Here is a 21,098-nt window from a genome sequence, read left to right on the forward strand (position 1 = left end):
AAAGGGATAGGCCTAAACAAGCATTTGCTTCTGCCTATCCCCTTTTCAAACATGTTTGTTGATTTTGGTTTTTATTTATTTTTTTTTGTTCTGTTTTGTTTTGTTCGGGTTTTGTTTTTTTCTGCTGTGATTTATGCTCTGTATATTTTTATCTTATCTTTTCTTTTCTTTTTGCATGTTTGAAATAAACTATTCTATTCTAAGTGGGAGTAAAAAGTATAGAATAAACTAAAAACAGAATACCAAAAGAGAAGTTTAATACACAACAATAATTTTAAATCAACAACTCTCATAAGTCTCCCAAACTTCTTCTTCCATGAAGTTCTACGGCTTTTACTCCACTGGATAACCCGCTTCCTGTAGCTGTTTATGACAAAGTATGGATGCTAAAACTCAAAGTCTGCACTCCCTACAACTAAATTCCGCTCATCTTTTCTGCAAAAGAGAATTTGCTGAATTTAGATGCATGCAAAAAAAAAGATCAAGTTCTTACCAAACAGGGAGCTGCTGTAGAATTCCCAGGGTAAACTGGAGTTCTCTTCACTGCGACCTTCCAGATCTGTGAAATATTCTTGGAAAACATGAAAAAAGACATTTTTATTTTGTGCAATTTTTAAGGTCTGCTAACAAGCATAGATAAAACAATCTCAGTGTGATTGAAACAATCCTAAAATTACCATCAGTTTTATAATACAGATAATAAAATACAGATCTGCATGTGGGTGTGACCGAAGATACTATCAAAGCGAGTCTCAAGATAAGATGGTATAGCAGGAGTGGGTCAATGTTGCAGGGTTTTGGAATCAGGAGTTCCAGAGGCAAGGCACTGATGGACTGAACGCTCCAGACCCCAAGGTGGGGAGACGAGCAGATGGAGTGGAGAGGAAAACTGAGGAGGATCTCAGTGAGCAGGAGAGTGAGCCTGACAGAAGCAGGTCAGAGCAGCATGAAGGAGACAAATTGTGAAAATCTTTATAAGAGAGAACGAGAACTCTAAAATGAATCTGTAAAAAAGGTCATGAGTTGGCTGGAAGAACGACTTGATTTATGGAGGGATGTATGAGGAAGACATAATAATAATAATAATAATAATAATATGTGTGATCAACTTCTGTTGAGGCATCTGATTGGCCAGTTTATAACTTGAAAGACTTGCAATTAAAAAAAAAAGAGCAATGGTTATTCTGACAATTGGATGACTGAGTAATAGCTGTTTATTTCTCTTTAGAAGTCTACAGTATTTTGGCTCCTTGGTGCCAGCAGGTACTTCCTGTTTGGATCATGAAGGGGAATGGATCACTAAGTCCAGTTCTCTATATACATTCAATATGAACAAACAAAATGAAACCAGATAAGGGCTGCTATGAAGATGATCAATGAGGGTAATGTGTCAAATACTGCTGTCGCATAAAAAGTCTGCAGTCATCATCATTAGTCTTTTCTTTGTAAAAAGGCTGAAAAAATGCTTAATATCTGAATCAGAATACGCTGGAATTACGTTAATTGCTTAAACAGTTGAAGAGTTACGGGAGTCAAAGGAATGTAAAGACTGGAGCTAAAGCTCTGATGTCACAAGTCTTATGAGTGTCGCCTCAACTACACAAGAAATCCCTCACTTACTAGCTTTCTAAATCTTTAGATGCTAAAAAGATAATGAGAGATCTCCATGATTAAATTACATTTTATTCAATCAAAGCTTTCTCGATCCTTGTGTGATTTTGTCACCTGATTGTTTATATGGTTGTTGGGTCACATATGTTACTCTCAGTAACATCTGTGTGTAGAAATCTCAGCTTGATGCAAAGTATAACAGCATATTTGAGTCTGAAGCCACAGTTTGATTCTGGTTAACAGTGGCTGTCAGAATCAGAGCACAGCTCCTCAGTGTTCTGGATAAACTCTGCTTAATGAATGCTTATGGTAGCAACTGTGCTGAAGTGGGAGCGGGCAGACTTCATTAATATTGTTTGATGAAGGACCGCACACAAATACATGTTTAATTACGCAGCTATCTCTCACTTCTGTGACAGAGTGATTTTACATTGAGTCAATTTACTGTGACAGAAAGCAAAAACTACCTGTCAGGAAGGTCTTCATGCTGGAGCTGTGGGCCAGTTTCACCGGCGTGTGACCCGAGTACGTGGCCAGGGTGGGGTCAGCTCCGTGGTTGAGCAGCAGCCAGACTATAGGCAGATTATCACTTGCTACTGCATCATGAAGGGGCCTGAGAAAAACATTGAAAAACAAAAGAAAATTGGTTATGATCTCAAACGAAACTCAGCCTCCTCTGTTTAGCAGAATCCTGACGTGCAGAACCCTCACCGTGTTCCATCCTGAGCGCTGCAGTTCACATCCGCACCGTGTTTCAGAAGAATCTGGACGATCTGAGTCCACCCTCGAGAGGATGCTTCATGAAGAGCTGTGTAACCTGCATTATCCCGCCGGTTGACCTCCCCGATGTCTTTTTCAAGACAGTACAGGACAACATCCTGCAGAGGAAGAGGAACAACAAGCTGTCACAACAACCTTTCAAAAAACCTGTCAAACTCCTGTTAGTAAATATAAAAGGCTACCTGGTAACCCAGGCGGGCGGCGCGCTGCAGCAAAGTCTCTCCCGCGTTTTTATTAACAATCAGCCGACGAACCTCGGGGGGAACAGGCTTCTTTGGTGGAGAGTCTGAGCCGCTGCTTCTTCCTGATGAGCTTTTCTTTTTAGGCGGAGGGGATGGGAGGCTGTTTGGAGTAGGTGGGGGGGAGCATGGACTTTTTCTACCACCATCATCATCCGGGGGGAGGGAGGGACCACGTTTCCCCAAACTAATTCTTTTGGTTTTGTTCTGAAATGAGAAGTTTTAAATCCTAACTGTAAAAGGGAGAACATGATCAGGCCACAGGGGGGCACTGTAATCTTACATATTCTTTTATTCATGTCACCATATTGCAGAGATGGAAGTTTACCTTCTGCTCATCGCTGTCACACAAGTGTTTGCTTTTGAACTTCCTCTTTCCTGAAGGCTTATCCCTGCACTCTGGAGAGTCTTCATTCTCCTGATATCGGAACGATCCTGAGCGAGTGAACGATGCTTTCCTAAGAGGAGCTGGCGGCTCTGGGCTGGAGGCGACCGGGCTCGGACACGGATCTGCCTGTGGATCTGTAGTGGCACAATAAGATTAAATGCTGAGTGGCAACAAACAGATAACTTCACATGGGAGGTTTTGTGGCGACATCAGACGGGTCAGGACTTATCTTCCAGGACAAAGTAAGTGTTGTCAATGAGCTACTTTATAGTTATAAGCCTGAGAGTAGCACATTGACGTTCATACCTCTTAACAATAATAATCTGTGTTGACTCAGGTTTCATGTTGCACAATAAGGTCCATTTTAATGCCTTTTCATATTGGATCAAATCTTTTTTTTTGCTCATTTCTGAAATGTCCATTGGTACGATATGGGTTTCAGAAGTTAAAAAACTATCAGAGAAAGAAATCAAGTTTTCTTTTGGTTCCTTAAAGCCCACATATTCAAACACAACAACTAAGTAATAAGAGCATACATATTAAAAAGCCATATTTTATGTGATTCCATTTTTTTTTAAATCAAATTTATTGGAAATTTCTTTAACCTCAAAGAATAATGCGATTGATTATAAAATGATTCAGTATCTTAGAGAAAGATATTAGAACTGATTAATCAGTTGTTTTTTTTCTTTTTTTTTTTTAAAGAGGAACAGCGTCTGAAAACAATCACAAGCATCAGCGGCCAAATGCGAAAAAAAAAGTGACGTATGACGACAGTGTTTAAACCATGCGATTCAGGTTTATTTATGAAACATGTCTTTCTTAATGCTTTTGTCACACATGGGGGAAATTTGTCCTGTGCTGTAGGTTCTTGGGCTACTCTGACCCTTAGATGGTTGTAGAGAGGTGTGTGAGCATTGACCACCCGTAAATGCTTTATGCATGGGGTGTGCAGATGATACACATGTGCAAGAAGGATGCCTATAGGATGTCAACACAAACAACACTCTGATTCTGAGGGACTAATCTCTATTCTGGTCCTGTTAGACCTCAGCGGAGCCTTTGATACGATCAACGACAGCATCTTACTCCAGAGACTGGAGCTTGATCAGAGGATCTTCCCTCCAGTGGTTTGAATCCTATTCATCTGATAGATACCAGTTTGTTAATGTAAATGGACAGTCCTCTTGTTGTACTTGAGTTTACTACGGAGTCCCACAGGGCTCTGTTCTAGGACCCATCGTTCTTTAGATGCTGCCCTTAGGAAACATAATCAGAAAACACAGCATTAATTTTCCCTGTTATGCAGATGATACACAGTTGTATTTATCCATTAAACCTGACCAGAATGACCACCTAGAGAAACTGAATTCATGCATCAGAGACATTAAGACCTGGATGACAATTAATTACCTCCTCCTAAACCCAGAAAAAACTGAGGTCATGATACTGGGTCCTAAACACCTGAGAGATGCTCTCTCAGATCAGATAGTCTCCTCGGATGGTGTAAATATTGCCTCCAATTATACAGTCAGAAACTTAGGGGTTCTATTTGACCAGGATTTATCATTTAAGGCTCACATATCTCAAGCTTGTAAAACTGCATTTTCACCTACGAAATATAGCTAGGATCAGAAATATGTTATCTAAAAGTGACGCTGAAAAACTCATCCACGCATTTGTTACATCTAGGTTGGATTAATGTAAATTTGCTAGCAGCATGCCCTAAAAGACCCACCCTTATATTGATGTGTGATCCCTCCCATGATAAAGGTGGACAGGATTTTACGGAAACCAGTGAATATAAAAAAAATCCTTGAAAAGTTCAGCACGCAGTCTTGTAGGGTCCAAATGACCCCACTTTTAATGTAAACATGTCTAGGATAGCACATGTGTTACAAAGTTTTCAGCTTGTCCAGAATGCAGCAGCAAGATTGTTAGCAGGAACTAGCAGAAGAGAACACATCACTCCTGTGTTAGCTTCTCTCCACTGGCTACCAGTTGAATTTAGAATCAAGTTCAAAATTCTCATGTTAACCAATACGGCTCTGGATGGTGTGGCTCCATCATATATTAAAGATTTCATAGTCCCTTATTAACCAAATAGAACACTTCACTCAAAAATGCAGTTCCTAGAGTTTCTAAAAGTACAGTTGGAGGTAGAGCCTTCTGCCACCAAGCCTCTATGTAATGGAACAAGCTCCCATCTCATGTAAGTGAGGCCAGCACAGTGTCTACATTCAAAACTAGGCTTAAAAAATTCCTCTTTGACAGGCCTATTGCCAGCCTATCTAGTAATATACTGCTCCCCTAATGGAATGAGGTTTGGAGGAATAATTTTAATCATAATTTACATATTTCTCCAATATATGCTTGATATGCTAAAAATATGTAGATTCTTTATTAGTTGCTATTATCCTCTGCGTTGAGTGCCATTCTTCACAAAACTCAATACTATTTGAATTAAATTCCAATAACAACTAGTTGTTAGAAGGTTGCTAGAAGTTGGAAGCTGGGGAGAGTATGGTGCACTGGGGTTCTGTCTTCTATTTTCATCTACTTCTCCTCTCTTCTATTCTTTATCACTTATTTTTTTCAGTTAGTTCTGCATGCCTCTGTTGGCACAGTGTGATCCATGTTTTGTCCTTCTTTCCCATTCCCCTCTGGGGAGGGTGGGAGAGATTCCAGTTTCCAGGAGGCTCGTCCGTGCTCCTGTTCCTGGCAGTGGACCTCGTCACTGGCTCGTTTTGCATCTTGGAGTGGGAGAGAGCCCAGGTGGCTCATCGGTGTACCTGTTCTTGGTCGTTGACCTTGCCTCTGGTATGTCGTGCATTCCTAGCGATCCCCCAGCCCACCTGGATGAGGCCCATCTGCTACACTATTTAAACATTTAGTTGTAGAGTTAGACAAACTAATTCTTATTTATCAATCCTGGTACATCGCCTGTCCGTCCTGGGAGAGGATCCCTTCTTCATATGGACATCCCTGAGGTTTCTTATTTTTTCTCAATTTTTTTTTTTTTAGGAGTTTTTCCTTACTGAGAAGAAGGGTCTAAGGGCAGGGATGTCAGGCTAACTTAGTTAGTCTAGCAATCAGCAATTGTTTATATTTTATGACTGACTTCATGTCTTTGTACAGTTACCGGTAAGCCCACTGAGACGACTGCATCGTAATATTGGGGTGTATAAATAAAACTGAATTGAATTGAATTTGGCTTTCTTGGGCAGTGAGCATAATTTGGAGGGATTGAAAAAAACATAGATTGTGCCTGCGTCTCACCTACTTCACCCTAACTTCCCCTCAAGTTTTGTTTAAATGTTTGCTACAACCTGTCGAAAAGTGCATGAGCATTTTCTCTCTACGGGCTCACAGAGCGATCTAAGACTTTGATATTTCCTGCACATCCTGTAATGTTTTTTTTACCCACAGACAGCCCGTGATCCACCCATTAGAGCAGCTGTGACTACGGCATTAAATTAAGATTTCTACTAAACAATATAATACAGAAGTGACTACGATAGCAGCTGAATCACTAAACAGTGCAATAAATGTGTTTTCTGTCGTGACAGTAATGTGAGAGGAAACTGAGCGTACCAGAGTCCTGAACTCCAGAATCTTCTCTCAGGGAGTCCTCAAGTTGCTCTCCATCCTCCAGCTTGTCCCTCTCCGTTATGTATTCACCCGTCTCATATTTCTTACTCGTACACCGCTGCCGTTTCTTCTGAGGAGGCGCCCCACCCTCCACACTTGCCGTCTTTCCCTTGCCCTGAAACACGGGCTCCTTGACAGGGTTTGAGCGGGGCCTCCCTCTTGGTCGCCGTGCTGGCTGGACGGGGGTCTTTGGGAGGGACGATGGAGAGTCAGCGGGCGGGAGCATCGGTGGGGGTGGAGGAGAAGGTGTAGCAAAGCCCCAGAGGTCAAGTCGAGCATCATCAGCTCTCCGTCGTCCTCTCCTCAGTCTTGGAAAAGCGGGCTCTGCAATGTCCGCCTCTTTGCTGGGAGGCTCAGAGGCCTCCACACTCCAAGGGCTGCTGCCGCTGTCTGTAAGCACAAGCTTTGAACATCACTACAGGATCTAACCGTACCAGAGGAGACCCAACACAGTCTGTCCACACAAACCAACCAACACATGCAGTGACTGGATAATAAACCATCACGTTATGCAAACATTCAGAACAAAAACCATAAAAAACTTCAAGCTTAATTAGAAATTAACTTTAAAAATCAAAACAAATTCTGAAACAAGTAATTATGTTTATGGGTAAAGGTCACTTGAAATGAAAAGCAAAAAAATAAATAATTAGATGCAAGGACAAACGTAACTATACAATAATTCATAATTTTTACTAATTGCACTTATTTTAGGTAAATAGTTTGAATTAGAACATTTCTAACATTTTTTTTTACCTCTTAAGACCCAAGCTAAGAATACAAGACACGTGGATGTCAGGTCTTCCTGTTGAAGCCTGTACCTGCTTTGCTGATTGTCACCTCCTCAGCCTTACTGGGCAGAATCTTGTTGTTTGGAAACACCTCTTTCTTCTGCTGGGAAACTTTTCCTCCTTTTAGGCCCTGCTCCAGCTCAGAGACACGCTTCTTCTGCTGGAGGAACAAAGTTACAGGAATCAGCACACTCTATGAAATCTGAATGATCATCCAGGGGAGAAAGGTAAAAGAATTGTAAAAAATATATATATATAGCTTCTTATTTAACCCGAACACCCAATTCATGCAAAATCACTTAACATATGATTGAATAAGTAGATATATAATTCTACACTTTATTTAATGATAAAGACTGATATATTACCTTTTTGGTGAGAGATGCTTTGACTGGAGTACTTTCCAAATCTTCTTTTTTCTTGGCTGTGATGGTTTTGAGTTTGTCTGGAGAAGACTTCTCCTTTGCTAGTTTCTTGGGACTGCTCTTTTTGTGTTTGACAGTGGCAGGTTTTGCTTTGGTTGGCGACTCTTCTTTGGTTCCGTTTGCTTTCTTTTCTAACTTGTCGCCCCAGCCTGCATACTGGCCGGTGAGGATGGATGCAACCACGCCTTCCGCTTTGCCACCGGACGGACTGTCTGAGGGGCTGCCGTCTTTCTTCGGCGTCTCTCCCTCCAACACCTGGGCTAGTTTGCTTTCAGCCCTGTTCCCATTTGTTGACGGACTGCTCCCTAACAGACAGGTTGTGACAAGGGGCTTTGAGGAGCCTAGTTTGGTTGTCTGGATCGTGCATTCCCCCTGACTTGCATATGCGGCGGCGTTGGTCTCCACAGGCTTTGTGGACTTCTCATGTCTCTTCGTAGCTTGAGGTAACTCTTCCTGCGTTGGTGGTTTCTCAGCAGACTTGTAGGACGAGTATTCACAGACTGCCTTGTGTTTAGGTAGGACTTCTTGGCCTCCAGTGAGTGGACTCAGCAGATCAGCTTTTCTTGATGCTGTAAGCAGTGCTTGAGAATTAGTTTCACCCCCCATCAGAGTTGGTGGTTCCACAGCGTGCTGCTTTACAATGGATGCAAGGTTCGACAGAGGAGACTTAATTCTGTCCCACATCACATCCTCAGTTTTAGACGGGGAGCGTCCCTCAACAGCTGTGCTGCCTTTGGTTTTTGGAGAACCGTGTGGGGCTTTTCTCTGAATCGATGAGGGTTGATGGAGAAGGTGAGATTGCTGCTGCCAGGCTGGATTGGCAATAGTAGTGGAGTAGGAACCTGACGTTTTTCCTGGTCCTGCTTTCGAATGCGTGTTAGCAGAGCTCAACAGGGCAGTTGTCAGTGGACCCTTAGGGGGACAGTTCTTCGCCATGGCTGTGCTGGTGTTTTTGACATGCTTGACGCTGTGAGCATGCTGGTTACCCTTCATCAAACAGGATGGCTTCTTTCCTCCTGAGGCCATGTGTTCTCCCTGATCAATTATAGATATGAACTCTTGCTTTGCAAAACTTTGAAATTCATCAGCAAAGGTTCCTTTGCCATCTTTGCCCCGTAGAGCAGAAGCCAGTATGGGGCTAGCAACACCCACATATGTACCAGGGATGGATTTGATGGAATCCTGTGAAGATCCCTTATCCCAAGTCGATTTAGATTCTGAGACCTGGTGATTCTGAGTCCTATTTAATTGCTTTTGGTGGGCTCCGTTTCTGTGGGTATTTGGTAAGATGGGGTACTGCCCAGCTGAGCTGTACGCAGTGGAATGAGTCCTGTTTACATTCAGAAAATCTCTCTGGTTAGGCTCATTATTCCGAGGCTCCGTCACAGAAACGGGGAGGTCGGTGATGCATTTTGGACGTTTTGATTTAGCTGACAGATCGAGAGGAACATCTCTTAGTTCGGTTGAGCAAGCTGTGTGGTCTTCCGCAGCACAAGGTGGCGCTGCGTTCAGAGAGCCCATGGGAGTTTTTTCTATGCCGTTGCCTTTCTCTACTTGGTTCAGGAGTCTGCTTTGAGAGGTGATGTTAGCCAGAGCAGAACTGCAGCAAATGGCAGCAGTGGGAGACAAAGTGAAGTGGGTAGAGACTGTTGAGGCTAGCGATGGATGCTGTAGGGGCAGCGCAATGGCTGGGGATGCTACTGCTGAGGCTAAAGACTTAGCTTCTCCATGAGTTTTGGCGTTTTTGCTAGTCGAGTGGTTAGATTTGAGCTTTAAGGATGATCCGGCTGTTTTTTGTTCTGCCGTTCGGCCCACCGACAACGAAAAGGGATAGGTTCTCATGAGCGCCGCTCCTCCAACGCTAGAGCTTTGAGGCTGGACTTCCTTCTGAAACTGACTCGTCGTGGCGTCTCTTAGAGCTGCTATTTGTCCTAATGCTGGTGGAAGCGTAATTTTACAAAGAGGGGAGGAGAAATTAGTGGAGGGCAGGAAGGCAACAGGCTGAGCTGGTTTAAACATGGCTGAGCACTGAAATCCAGCTGGAGAACTTTGCAGAGACTGTGTTTGCTGTTGTGACTTTTTACTGGATGTCACATTGCTGAGATAAGGGTTAAGAGAGTCTTCCCGGCTGGCTTTTACACTGCTTGCCCACTGAGAATTGGGGAAGACCCCGGGACCGTCAGCTCTGCCTTTAGGGGCCTCTGTTCTTTTATCTGTTCTCTTCTCTGAACTAGTGAGGACCGAGCTGGACATTGGTGCATTATTAGTCTGTTGGGGAGGAGAGAGTTCAGGGCTGAGGTTGCAGTTCCTGGTGTCCAAGCAGGCTTTTACAGTCTTACAGTCCTTTGTTGGAGTCGTCTTTTTTTGCTGACTGAGGTTAACATCTCTTCTAAATTCAGCGGGTAGCGTCTGGGGGGGATTTCCCACCATACTAGTGGATGCTTTATGTGGAGCACTGATCTCTCTGCTCACCGTGCCTCCATCCCCTACATTCATTAGTGAAGAATCCACCTGAGTAATCAGAGAAGTTCATGAGGTTGGTGTTAATTGTTGAAGAGGACAGAAGGCTCACCTACATAACTCATTTTTAATTATTCCTGGTATTTGGAATACATTAAACAGACAATACGGTTTACTGTAATGTGCTTATAGTAGGTGTAGTTTAAGCATTGCTTTCCATTAGATAAAATGCTCTTAAAAACTAAAATTAACCAAATAAAAAGATCACTTCTGTAATTCATTGCATAAACATCAGAATACACCAACCAAAATAACCTAACTTCTAAAGAAATCCAAACAAAAATACACAAATAAAGATACAATTACCTGCATAGGTGTTGCTTCAACACAACATGCCTCAGGTGGAGGCTGAGCCAGTCACAACGGTCCTCTATGAAATGCTGTCATATGCTGCAGAACACACAAAAGATAAATACATAAAATGAGTTTCTGCTGTTTCTGTTCAATCATTTTTAACTTTTTTATGCCTGACATATTATACCTTAACCACCTTGTATTTAAAAAAACGGCTTAAAATGGAGATACAGTTGTGAAAATACAAAATCTTTTACTGTATTTCTATGGTTTCATCCATTGACTGTATAAAAGAACTGGACTGAGTGCAATGTTACTCCAGCTCCGACCAAATTAAGTCAATTCAGTCGTCAATTTTTAGCAATAAGGACATTGACATGTTGGAGCGGGATGTGGTCAGTAAGCAGTGATTGGTCCAAGTTAGTCTGAGTCATTATTTCTATGGCAACTAGTCTCACCAATGAGGACTGAGCTTAATTTAAGTCCACACTCCTACCACTTAAAGCGGGCTCAGGAGAATCTATCAATCAAACGTTTCAAACAGTTTATGTTTAACCAGTGTCATATTGAGTCATCTGATTGGTCAGTTTGTAACTTGACTAATTTGCACTATATGGAGCTAAATTGAGGCCAATATTATTGGAAACCCAAATAAAACAAATTGAAAAGATTATTGGTGTTTGGCCAAAAAAAAAGTAAAATGTCAGAAACTTTTTGCTATTCTGAAATAAATGTAATTACTTCAAATTTTCTGTTTTTTAGGTTTCAAAACTTAAAGTTTCAATTTCAAAACTTTTTTTTGGTATTTTATCAAACCTTTTTTCGTTTTCGAATTGAAAATTTTCAGTTTCAAAACTATTGGCCCCGTTGTGGCTCATTTGGGCAGGGCACACGAAAGACAGATAAAAACTTTTGAAAATAAAAAAAAACGTTTTGATATTGAAATTTTGAGTTTTGAAACCTAAAAAAAATAAAATTTGAAGCTGAAAATGATTAACTTTATTTTAGAAAACAAAACGTTTTGCACATTTTACATATTTTTGACCAAACACCAATATTTTTTCTATTTGTTTTATTTGGGCCTCAAATAATATTGGCGCCTAATTTAGCTCCATAGCACTACAAAAAAAATTCATAAAAAATAAATTGGGATTAGCAAGAAGATGCTGAAATTCAAAAAAATGTACCAGAGCAAGAATAGCTATTCTGACAGATAGAATGATTGAAAAAATAGCTCTTGATTTCTCTATAGAAGTCTATGGGATTTTGGGTCTTGGTACCTATTTGGATTAAAAAGGGGGAGGGGTCATCCTGTCCAGTTTTCAGATACAGTCAATGTGTGTTTTAAATATAGCCTGAACACAAACCAGGATAAACTACAACATGCGTTTGTTGCACAAAATCTAAACTGCAACTTATGATAAAACTGAGGACATACACTCCAATTAGCCTTTACGAGTTCTCTTTGAAATGAGCTTGTCACATTTTTTCATCAATTTCTCTTCAATTCTTTAAAGTTTGTAAGAAAATGTCTTTGCTTTTAAATGCCTCAACACAGCATTTCAGTCTATGTACAGTTTGGACTCTGACTGGCCTTTAGAAACGCCTTCACTCTTTCTGCTTCACTCACTTTGGTGAAGATTTTGCTGCTGTATTTGGAAAAATATGTTCCTGTTGCATCGCTTAAAGATGAGCATAGACTTTTAGACATATAGTTGACCCATGATTGAGATAGTGGCCCTATTGGGTATCAACTTGCCATCATTATATATGACTGTGGATACAAGTTGGAGCTCATATAAAGATTCCAACTTCTCCAAACATGGCGGTGCCTTGAAACATTACCAACATCCATGTTACTTCTAAGAAACAGCTTCAAAAGTAAATTATCACTTTTATGACATTAAACAGGCCAACAACTGGAAAATCTGTGGATTAAAGATAACTAAACTGTACAAAAATAAGAGTCAAAAACTTGTTGAACTCTTTGATGCAGTTTAAGATTTTTCAGACTGAGATGATCTTGCACACTTTAAAATAAAGCATGCTGTTGACTTTACAATGAATTGTGCATCAAGTGAGCATTGTGCGCTCAAGCAGTCCCTTCAGGATGCACAGTGTGGAATAATGTCCTCATTCAGCCTGTGAGTGAAATGACAGCAGAACGTTTTAACCTCCACTATTGTGATTTCTTGCAGCACAACAAAGTCTGAGGACTAACGCAACAGAAAATGTTTCCAACTTTAAAAAATGCAGACATGCTTAAATTTGAGTTAATGCAGTTTTGATGATCTTTTGATCAGTTTTAAAAGTGCCTCCAGTGGTCTTTTAATCATGATTATCCCGGTTTAAAAAAAAGAGCTGTGTCGTTTTCAGGGACATAGTTTGTGCAGAGTATGGTAGTTTATAAGAAATTCACCTCTAAATTGTGGGCAAGACCTTTGGCGTGGAGTAAGCCCATACAAATACACTTGTTCCCTCTAGCTTACAGGCTCCTCACAACCCCAACGTAACACTAGTGGTCCAACAAAAATGACAAGCAATACTGGAGCTATCAAGCTGTACAGTTTTCAGTCAGATGCCACCTCAGATGAGGAAAATGAGGCCAAACATGGATCTGTTTGTCTGCAATAATTAGAAATGCTTTACGTTTATATATTTTTTTTATATATATACATGTCAGACAAGATGCTACAAGAAAATGTTAAAAACAAACAAACACACACACAAAAAAAAACAAATATCCATGGAAGCTGTCTTTAAACTCAAAATCATTGAACTACCAAAAAGGTCTTTGATGTCCTAATCATTCCAATGGGGCCACCTTTAAAAACATACTGGATGGATGGAGAAATGTAACCTGACAGGAATGACCTTAAAACCACATTGTATGAGTTAAAGACAGCTAATTCCAGAAAAAAATGAGTAGAAAAGAAATGAAAAGAGAAATTTAAACAAATACAAGTTGTTAGTGGGAGGGAAACATGAGCCAGGAGCGGGAGAGTCTGGAGTTGTAAGGGGGCATACCATGAAAATTCTACTTTTAGAGGTTTTAAGTGCATTATACTGTTCATTTCTCACTGTAAAGAACCCCAAAGCGGTCTTTTGATCCGTTCATGCATTTAAGAAGCTCTAAAAACCTGCACTGTCTGCATCAGCTCCACCTATACCTATGAAAAGGAGCAGGTGGAATCGCGCTGACGTAAGAACGATGTGAAACACTCCTTACAGGAAGAGTCTGCTCTGCCAGTGCCGTCCCCAGTCTAACACTAACACTCAATTTCTCCACAGAACTAGTGGCGATCAGCAAAAACTTTAATTTTCGATGCAGAACACCGTATATCTTCCAGTTGTGTCATGTCTTCAATAAATTCCAGCTCGAACAGATGTTCATTACCTTAGATCAAGGGGGCTCTTTAAGACCCCCCGCCCCCTTTGGGCACAGTCATGCAGAAGCCACGAGTATTTCTGTGTTGTGAACCAGTGTAGCAATGGCCGGGCCCACTAAAGGCAGATATTTGGTATGTGCATCCATCTTTGAAGAAGATTGGATTCTTTTCGTGGGAGAAATGCAGACACGCTGCCACAGACTCTAGGATGACATCATGAAATGGGCAGCAGTCACACCCAGCGGCAGGCGGAGCTTCAGGATTCAAGTCGTTTTACTTCCAGGTAGGAAAAAAACTTACAAAAAATAACTAATATTTCTTAAATAATTTGTTTTTAAGTGTTCCAAAGGTAATATATGATAATATATATGGATATAGTTCCCTCTAAAAGGCTTAAGAAAATCACGGTATGGCCCCTTTAAGATCATGTCAATGACATAAGATATGTTTATTAAAATCTACTCAATTTGTTCTGGTTTCCGTCATAACTTATGACTTTGAACTGCTGGTATCCCATCATCTGAAACTGTTTACCCTTTCACTGCCCTTCTTTTAAACAATTACAGGTACTCTTTCAAATTAAAATATATATAGGTGTTTGAAGCATAATAGATACAAATAGAGAAGATATGCAAAAAAAGGCCATGTGTAAAAAACAAGAAGTATTTTAACAGTTACTAATGTGAGAAAATAAGTTCAAAAACATTTAAATCAAATCTGTTTGGAGTTCCTGAATATCTAATCATTGAGTCAACCAAACTAAAATTAACGTATTGTTTTCACTTGGGATATTAATCAGTGTCGGTGTGTATTGTTGTGGGTCATATATATTCTAAACAGTGCAAAACAATATCCAAAATGTCAAAAACCTTGGAGATGATAAGAACTAAAAGAGAAATGTGTGCAACAAGACATCAGTAAAGGCTGAGACAGAAACTAGCACATCCTTTAGACTGCAACATCACAAATATGGATTTTGTATTTTCAAATAAACTACAGAATGGTGGGAATTTACATCAAACAAGAGGTGAGGCCTGTAAACCATTAAACTAACTAGATCCCCTCCTTTGCTTAAACTATTTTGAGACACTTTTATTGAATCTAAAAGTATTTTCATTTTGTATGATACAATTGAGACCTAAAACTTCCACATAGAAATGATAGTTCACAATAAAATGTAAAAATGAAAATCAATTTCTGATGTGCAAAAGACTACCGTTTTATTTTTCCTTTCTCGCCAGAAAGTAAAAGATTGATCACTTTAGCTTCTCAATGTTACAATTCATCTTTATCAAAGCCTCACTTAACTTTTCATCTCAGATTTAGTTCCATCTTGAACTTAAAATGTGACTTCCAACAAGCATAATAAACTGCAAATTTATTGGTATCACGATATCAGCCAATGTGGTACCGTAAACATATCGCGAAAGACGGTATAAATTGCCATAGATTGTTGTCTTAAATGTTTACACACAATCTCATGGCAGCTTGAGGTATTTAACAAATCAAATACAGCCCTTTATGCATTTAAACAATCAGATAGACCACATCATGTCATTGACCAGTCGAATGGAGCCCTTTTATGTTAGATGCCCGCCTCTTTTGCAGACATGGCTCATCTGGAGTATAAATAAAGTCATGTTGACTTTATATAAATAAAACCGCTGCAGTAAAATTGAAATGTTTTTTTTGTTTTGTATACAAGTCATATTGTCATCACAATATTGATCACTAAAATCGCAGGTTTCCCTCGTATTGTACAGCCCTACTCCCAACCAGCACCAGGATTTCATCAGAGCTGAGTGAAGATCTTGATTTGATTATTAAAAACAGTAGGGCTTGTAAATAATTTAAGTCCTTTAAATAACTGTAAAATATAGTCTTGAGAAAAAATAACAATTTAAAAACTGGCTATTGAAAATGTATATGTATAGACAGGATCTAGAAACTTCAGCTTTCTCTGGATTTGAGCTCATCTGAACTTAAATAGACTACAGAAAATGTTGAAATGTCCAGACACCCAAAAAAAAAAATATTTGAAAATGAGAAAAAGGAGACAGAGATCCCCATGCAGCATGGGACATTAGAGCCTCTGTTGGTTTATGCTGAGCAAAAAATGCATCTGTGATGTAAATGCATTTATCCGTTAGGGTCCAGCGGGTCTCTACAGGACAAACCGACTGGACTCAAACTTGTGACTGTCCACACGGAGTATGTATGCAACACGATGCCTGGATCAACTTTTCATTTCAGGAAACAAACAAAATCCTTTCTAATGTTTTCCAGAACTCAACAATGGAGATCAGAAGGATCCATGTGTGTCACGCTTCTGTGCCGCTGACCTGAAAGTGAGTATGCATCGCCACAGCCTTGACCCGTCTGCGCAGGTGGACTTGTAAGACATGAATTTGTCATGGGTATTTACAGGTTAGGTGTCGTGGACATTTGTAAAAGCAATAGTCAAGATTTATGACATATGCAAATGGTGTAACGGCATACCATGGAGAAAGCCTTGTTTTAGCAAGACGGAGCCAAACCTCCACCTGTATTTATTACTACTACTGTATAACCAGGTAAACTAATTAACTCCTGATTCAAACAAGTAATTCTCTTCATCTTTGGGGGGTTAGTACTACTGCAGAAATATTGAATCAATTTAATTTAGATTCACAACTTGGTCATTGGACACAATTCAATAAAATATATATTTTTTCCCAAAATGTTTTCATGTAAATCCTGATTTCAACATAAAAGAAAACCTTTATTTTGAAACTAACAATTCTTACCATGAAAAAATAACAGCAATACTTGCTTAAAAAGAAAAAATATATAACTATAAAAATCAAGATCTGTGGTGGTAAGATGATTAAGAGTCTGTGAACAGCCAGAGGTTGTTGGTAAAACATAAAGTTAAATAAGTATGAATCCATTTGGGAGGAATCTTTTAATCTTGAATCATTAGAGTAAGGCTACATCTTTCAACGGCCTTTAAGTCTAATTGGTTAATCATGAAAAATTGCTTTTTAAGGAGGTGAATGATCTCGTCTCTTTTGTTTTTGACACCTGTGTGTTCTGCTGGCTGCATGGCTGTGTGCAGCAGCAGCTGCAGCAGCAGCATGCTCTCCAGGATGATGGCAAACACTTAACAGTTAAACTGCGCTTAACTATTCCTGATGCCAACTGGGCACATATAACCCTAACAAACGCACCCATTTAGCTTAAGAATCACAGGGTGTGTCTCACAATAAGTGTTGCACAAAGGAGACATATTCCCACCATTTTATACCATCAATTGGAGCTGTTTCTCTTTACCCACCAAGTCTTCTCCGTTTGGTTTTTTATGATCACCAGAAAGAGACATGTCGTTTCATTAAACTCATTTCATTAGATACAGGTATTTGGACTCTGTCCTTTAATAATCACATTGCACACAAGTCTGGCAAAATAAATGTGTATCAACATTTTTTCAGCTCATGACCAGATTTTATGTGTCCCAATTTCAATGTCATGATGATCAGACAAGAAATAAAAAGCTTTGGTTTATTTTAAAAGAAAAAAAGCAGAATCAAAACAAGTTCATTTGAAGTGATATCACTTCATTTTTAAATTAGTTTCTTCTTAAAGACCCACCACAATGAAATTGTGTTTTTAAAATGTTCTTGTGGCATTTGTCTGTTGATGGAGGACATATATTAAGAAAAATCATCTGAAAATTGCTTTTCTGGGTATGTTTATAACAAATTGTTGTGAATCAGGAGCAGGGAAAAAAATCTGTTTAAAAAAAGCTTGTTTGTGTAAAAAATAAGCTAAGCTGTCCTGCTCCACTCCATTCCGATGATCCGTTTGTATACAAATAGATCCACATAAATCTTTTTTTTCCTCGTCTGAGCTGACATCTGGATCCAAACTGCATGGCTGGATAGCTCTAATATTGCTGGTCGTTTTTTACTACACTGATAATGTGAAGATGTATTGTGAGGTTCTGTAAGCTAGGGGAGAACATTTAAACAGATGATCAACGGGAAGTGGGGTAGGGCCTACTCTTTCCCACAACTCAGAGGCAAATTTCTAATGAATCCCTGACCGTCTGCAGGAACTATGTCTAAGAAAAAGACTAAAGTTTTTGTATTTTGGCTTAAAATGACATAATCGTAAATAAAAGACCACAAAAGATCGAAAGATGATTTGAGTGAGTCTTTAAGTGATTCATCTCGTTCAAAGTCATGGAGAGACTGGACAGTAAACAGCACATCATTGAGCATGAAGCAAATTACACCCAAGCTTGGTATAGCTCCACAAAAATCAAAAAAAGACACCAAAATAAGACAATTTTGCACACTTACTTCAGCAGCCAGCTAAGGATTGACAACTGACCTGATGTGCATATACTGGACAGCGAACAAACCTGAAGAAAACTTGCAACATACCCAAATGGACCTGCATGCTGGGCGGTGACAGCTTAGCAAAAACTCAAATCTTACCACAAATTTGAGTAAGAACACCTTTTTTTAAAACCATATTTTGGAGCAAAAATGTCCAAATTCCTTCTAATATTTAATCATAAAACTTTTCTTAGTTGTTTTCTGTTAGATTTTTAAGATAACAAAAATCTGCATCAAACATCTGCAAATTTAAAAAAGGAAATTTCCATCAGAAAAAAAGTCTGTGATGACTGAACTACAGCAGCAGGTCCTTGTATTCAAAAGCAACATGTAGTTAGAGACCCACTCCGATCATCTTTTGATTTCTTTTAAAAGCATTTCCAGATGTCTATGTTAATTATAATTATGTTGTTTTTAACCCAAATCAGAAAACCTGTGTTGTTTTCTAGGATATAGTTTCTGCAGAGCAGCAGTGTTTCATTAGAAATTCACCTCTGAGTTGGTACAGTTGGCGCAGAGTAAGCCCGTCCTCACGTCCAGTCACCCATCTGTTTACACTTTCTCCCGCTAGCTTACAGCCCTTCACAGCACCAGCAAAACATCACTGGTGCAATGGAGAGCAATATCATAGCTATTGCCAGCTCGATCGAGGAAAACGAAGATTATCTACAAGTGGATGCATCAGACAGGAGCAGATAGGAACTGACTATAGGTTCAACATCACAACTACAAGCTTTTTCAAATGACTTTTTTTGTCCTCTCCTGATTCAAGATCACTTAAAGAAATTCTCAGAAATGTATTGTGGAGCTTAATTGTCCTAACAAAGTCATTTCACATACTGTCCATTCTGGCTTTAAGATGAATAAAAAAGCCACTTGTTGAGCTCAAAGCATCCTCAGCCTGAGCGGAAAACAGGTTGGATCACAGAGCAAAACTTCCCTTCTTCAACAACAACAAAAGTAAAAAATAATCCCTGCAACTGTGCATCACTAACCATTAAAAGAGCAACACAGAAAGTCAGGTTTGTGTCAGTAAAACCCAACGACAAATAAAAATATACCAAGAGCAACATTTCCTGACTTGCGGAGCCTGTTTCTCTGTGAGAAACATTCTTATCAGTCACTTCAAACAAGCTTTAGCTAAGGTGGCCCTGTCCCTTTGGACCTCAAGGCATCTCTGCACGCTCCTTTAGTAATCCATCCATGAGGCAATTCCCTCAGATAGCTCAAATGTAAAAACAGTTGATTGAGTCCTCACATCGGTCACTGAATGGAGATTAGTAAAAGTTGTGCTCATTGCTGATGGAGAATTATTTGTAAATTGTGGGTCAATGATGTTCATCAGTCTTATCTGACATTCAGCCAAAACCACAAAGACCTGAGATACTTAGAAGAACAGTCTTATGTGGAGGTGAGGAGAGCTTCTGCAAGTAAATGAGATGACTACAAAAGAGACTGCAGACACATGTGAGGACAAAAGGAGAAGAAAGGAGCAGAGATGTTTCACCTTTAAGTCAGTGAGACATAACCAATGGGATGCACATAATGACTGACACAGCGATCTGCGCTGTAATCTGCGAGCACAGGGGGATGGGGGGTGGTTGGAGGGGAGATCCGGCGATGCAGCAGCCGCTCCGTGAAAGGAGGGTCCGCATACATTACCGCACAACAGTTGCTTGCAGCTACTTTGTCTTTGTGCTCCGATCGCAACATCTGAATTGGTCCGCTCGGATGTAGGCCACCGAGCGCGCGCGCAGTGGTCCGCGATCGCAACACGCGCCCTGGAAAGACCTTTGATGGAGGTGGAGGAAGGAAAAAACAACCTGCGCTGCACTTCCACCCAACGTGCCACAAAAGGCGCGTTGATCCCGTCACATGTGGGGAAAACACAACGCGGGGGGGCCATGTATGAAACTCTGGGGAGCACCGGGTCGCGAGCCCTCCCGGCGTGCACGATGAGGTGATGGGTCCATCCCATATGAAGGGAGAAGAAGTGACAGGACACCAGCAGCACCTCCCTCCCGCGAGGCTGCATGTGTCTCCGAAAACTCAGCATCAATAACACGCCAGACAACAAACTAAACTCCTGACCACCGCGGGGTTCTGTCAAACAACAAAGGTGCATTTCACCCCAATGCCTGATTAAAAACAAAGCAGTGATAATTCATTAAAATGTAAAAATACAGAAAAGGACTTGTTTAAAAAGGGGATAAAGTGGAGGACCAAATGTGGTTGACAACTTGTTAACAGGTTTGCGCCCCGGAAAGAAAAGGAGGCAACTCCGCTGCCCGCCGCCGCCGAACGGACCCCAGCGGAGCCCTCGCGCCCGCTGCCGGTGCTTCACACGCACGAGGCGGCAACTGCCGTTTATCTGCGGCGCTCGAGCCCCTCTTATCGGCCCTGTGGTGGAGTGACTGAGCCACTCCGGTAGTGAAAGGCATTCAGCGACCCCCCCTCCCACCGCCGCCTCCTCTCACTCTGTGTAAAAACACTGAATCGCTCCGAAAAAGATGTCCAATGACACAAACTGTTACTAACCCGCGGGTCCAGATGGGAAGTGACCGACGAAGCAGGCACGAGTGCCGCGCGGCCGGGTCCAGCCTTTCAGCCGTCCGCGGCTGCTGCTCA

The 21,098-nt window shown here is 40.6% G+C and overlaps 1 protein-coding gene across 6 annotated transcripts in view; it reads right to left on the bottom strand.

The window, feature by feature from the left end:
• The window catches only part of bcorl1 (BCL6 corepressor-like 1), a 52,153-nt gene that overhangs the window by 8,939 nt on the left and 22,116 nt on the right, over positions 1-21,098 (bottom strand). For 4 of the 6 annotated variants that reach the window (XM_024283119.2, XM_036214009.1, XM_024283120.2 and 1 more), the window contains 9 exons: positions 10,712-10,795; positions 7,829-10,396; positions 7,491-7,620; positions 6,613-7,059; positions 2,959-3,152; positions 2,574-2,837; positions 2,323-2,489; positions 2,079-2,224; positions 494-571 (listed from right to left, as the gene is read on the bottom strand). In XM_024283119.2, the coding sequence (XP_024138887.1) occupies positions 494-571; positions 2,079-2,224; positions 2,323-2,489; positions 2,574-2,837; positions 2,959-3,152; positions 6,613-7,059; positions 7,491-7,620; positions 7,829-10,396; positions 10,712-10,717 (4,000 nt within the window). In that variant the 5' untranslated portion in view covers positions 10,718-10,795. Of the gene's footprint in view, positions 1-493; positions 572-2,078; positions 2,225-2,322; positions 2,490-2,573; positions 2,838-2,958; positions 3,153-6,612; positions 7,060-7,490; positions 7,621-7,828; positions 10,397-10,711; positions 10,796-21,008 lie in introns of all 6 variants that reach the window. The other 2 variants (XM_024283122.2, XM_024283118.2) reach the window with 2 other exon arrangements.

This window comes from Oryzias melastigma, linkage group LG10 (genome assembly GCF_002922805.2).
Source record: "Oryzias melastigma strain HK-1 linkage group LG10, ASM292280v2, whole genome shotgun sequence".
Taxonomy (NCBI): Eukaryota; Metazoa; Chordata; class Actinopteri; order Beloniformes; family Adrianichthyidae; genus Oryzias; species Oryzias melastigma.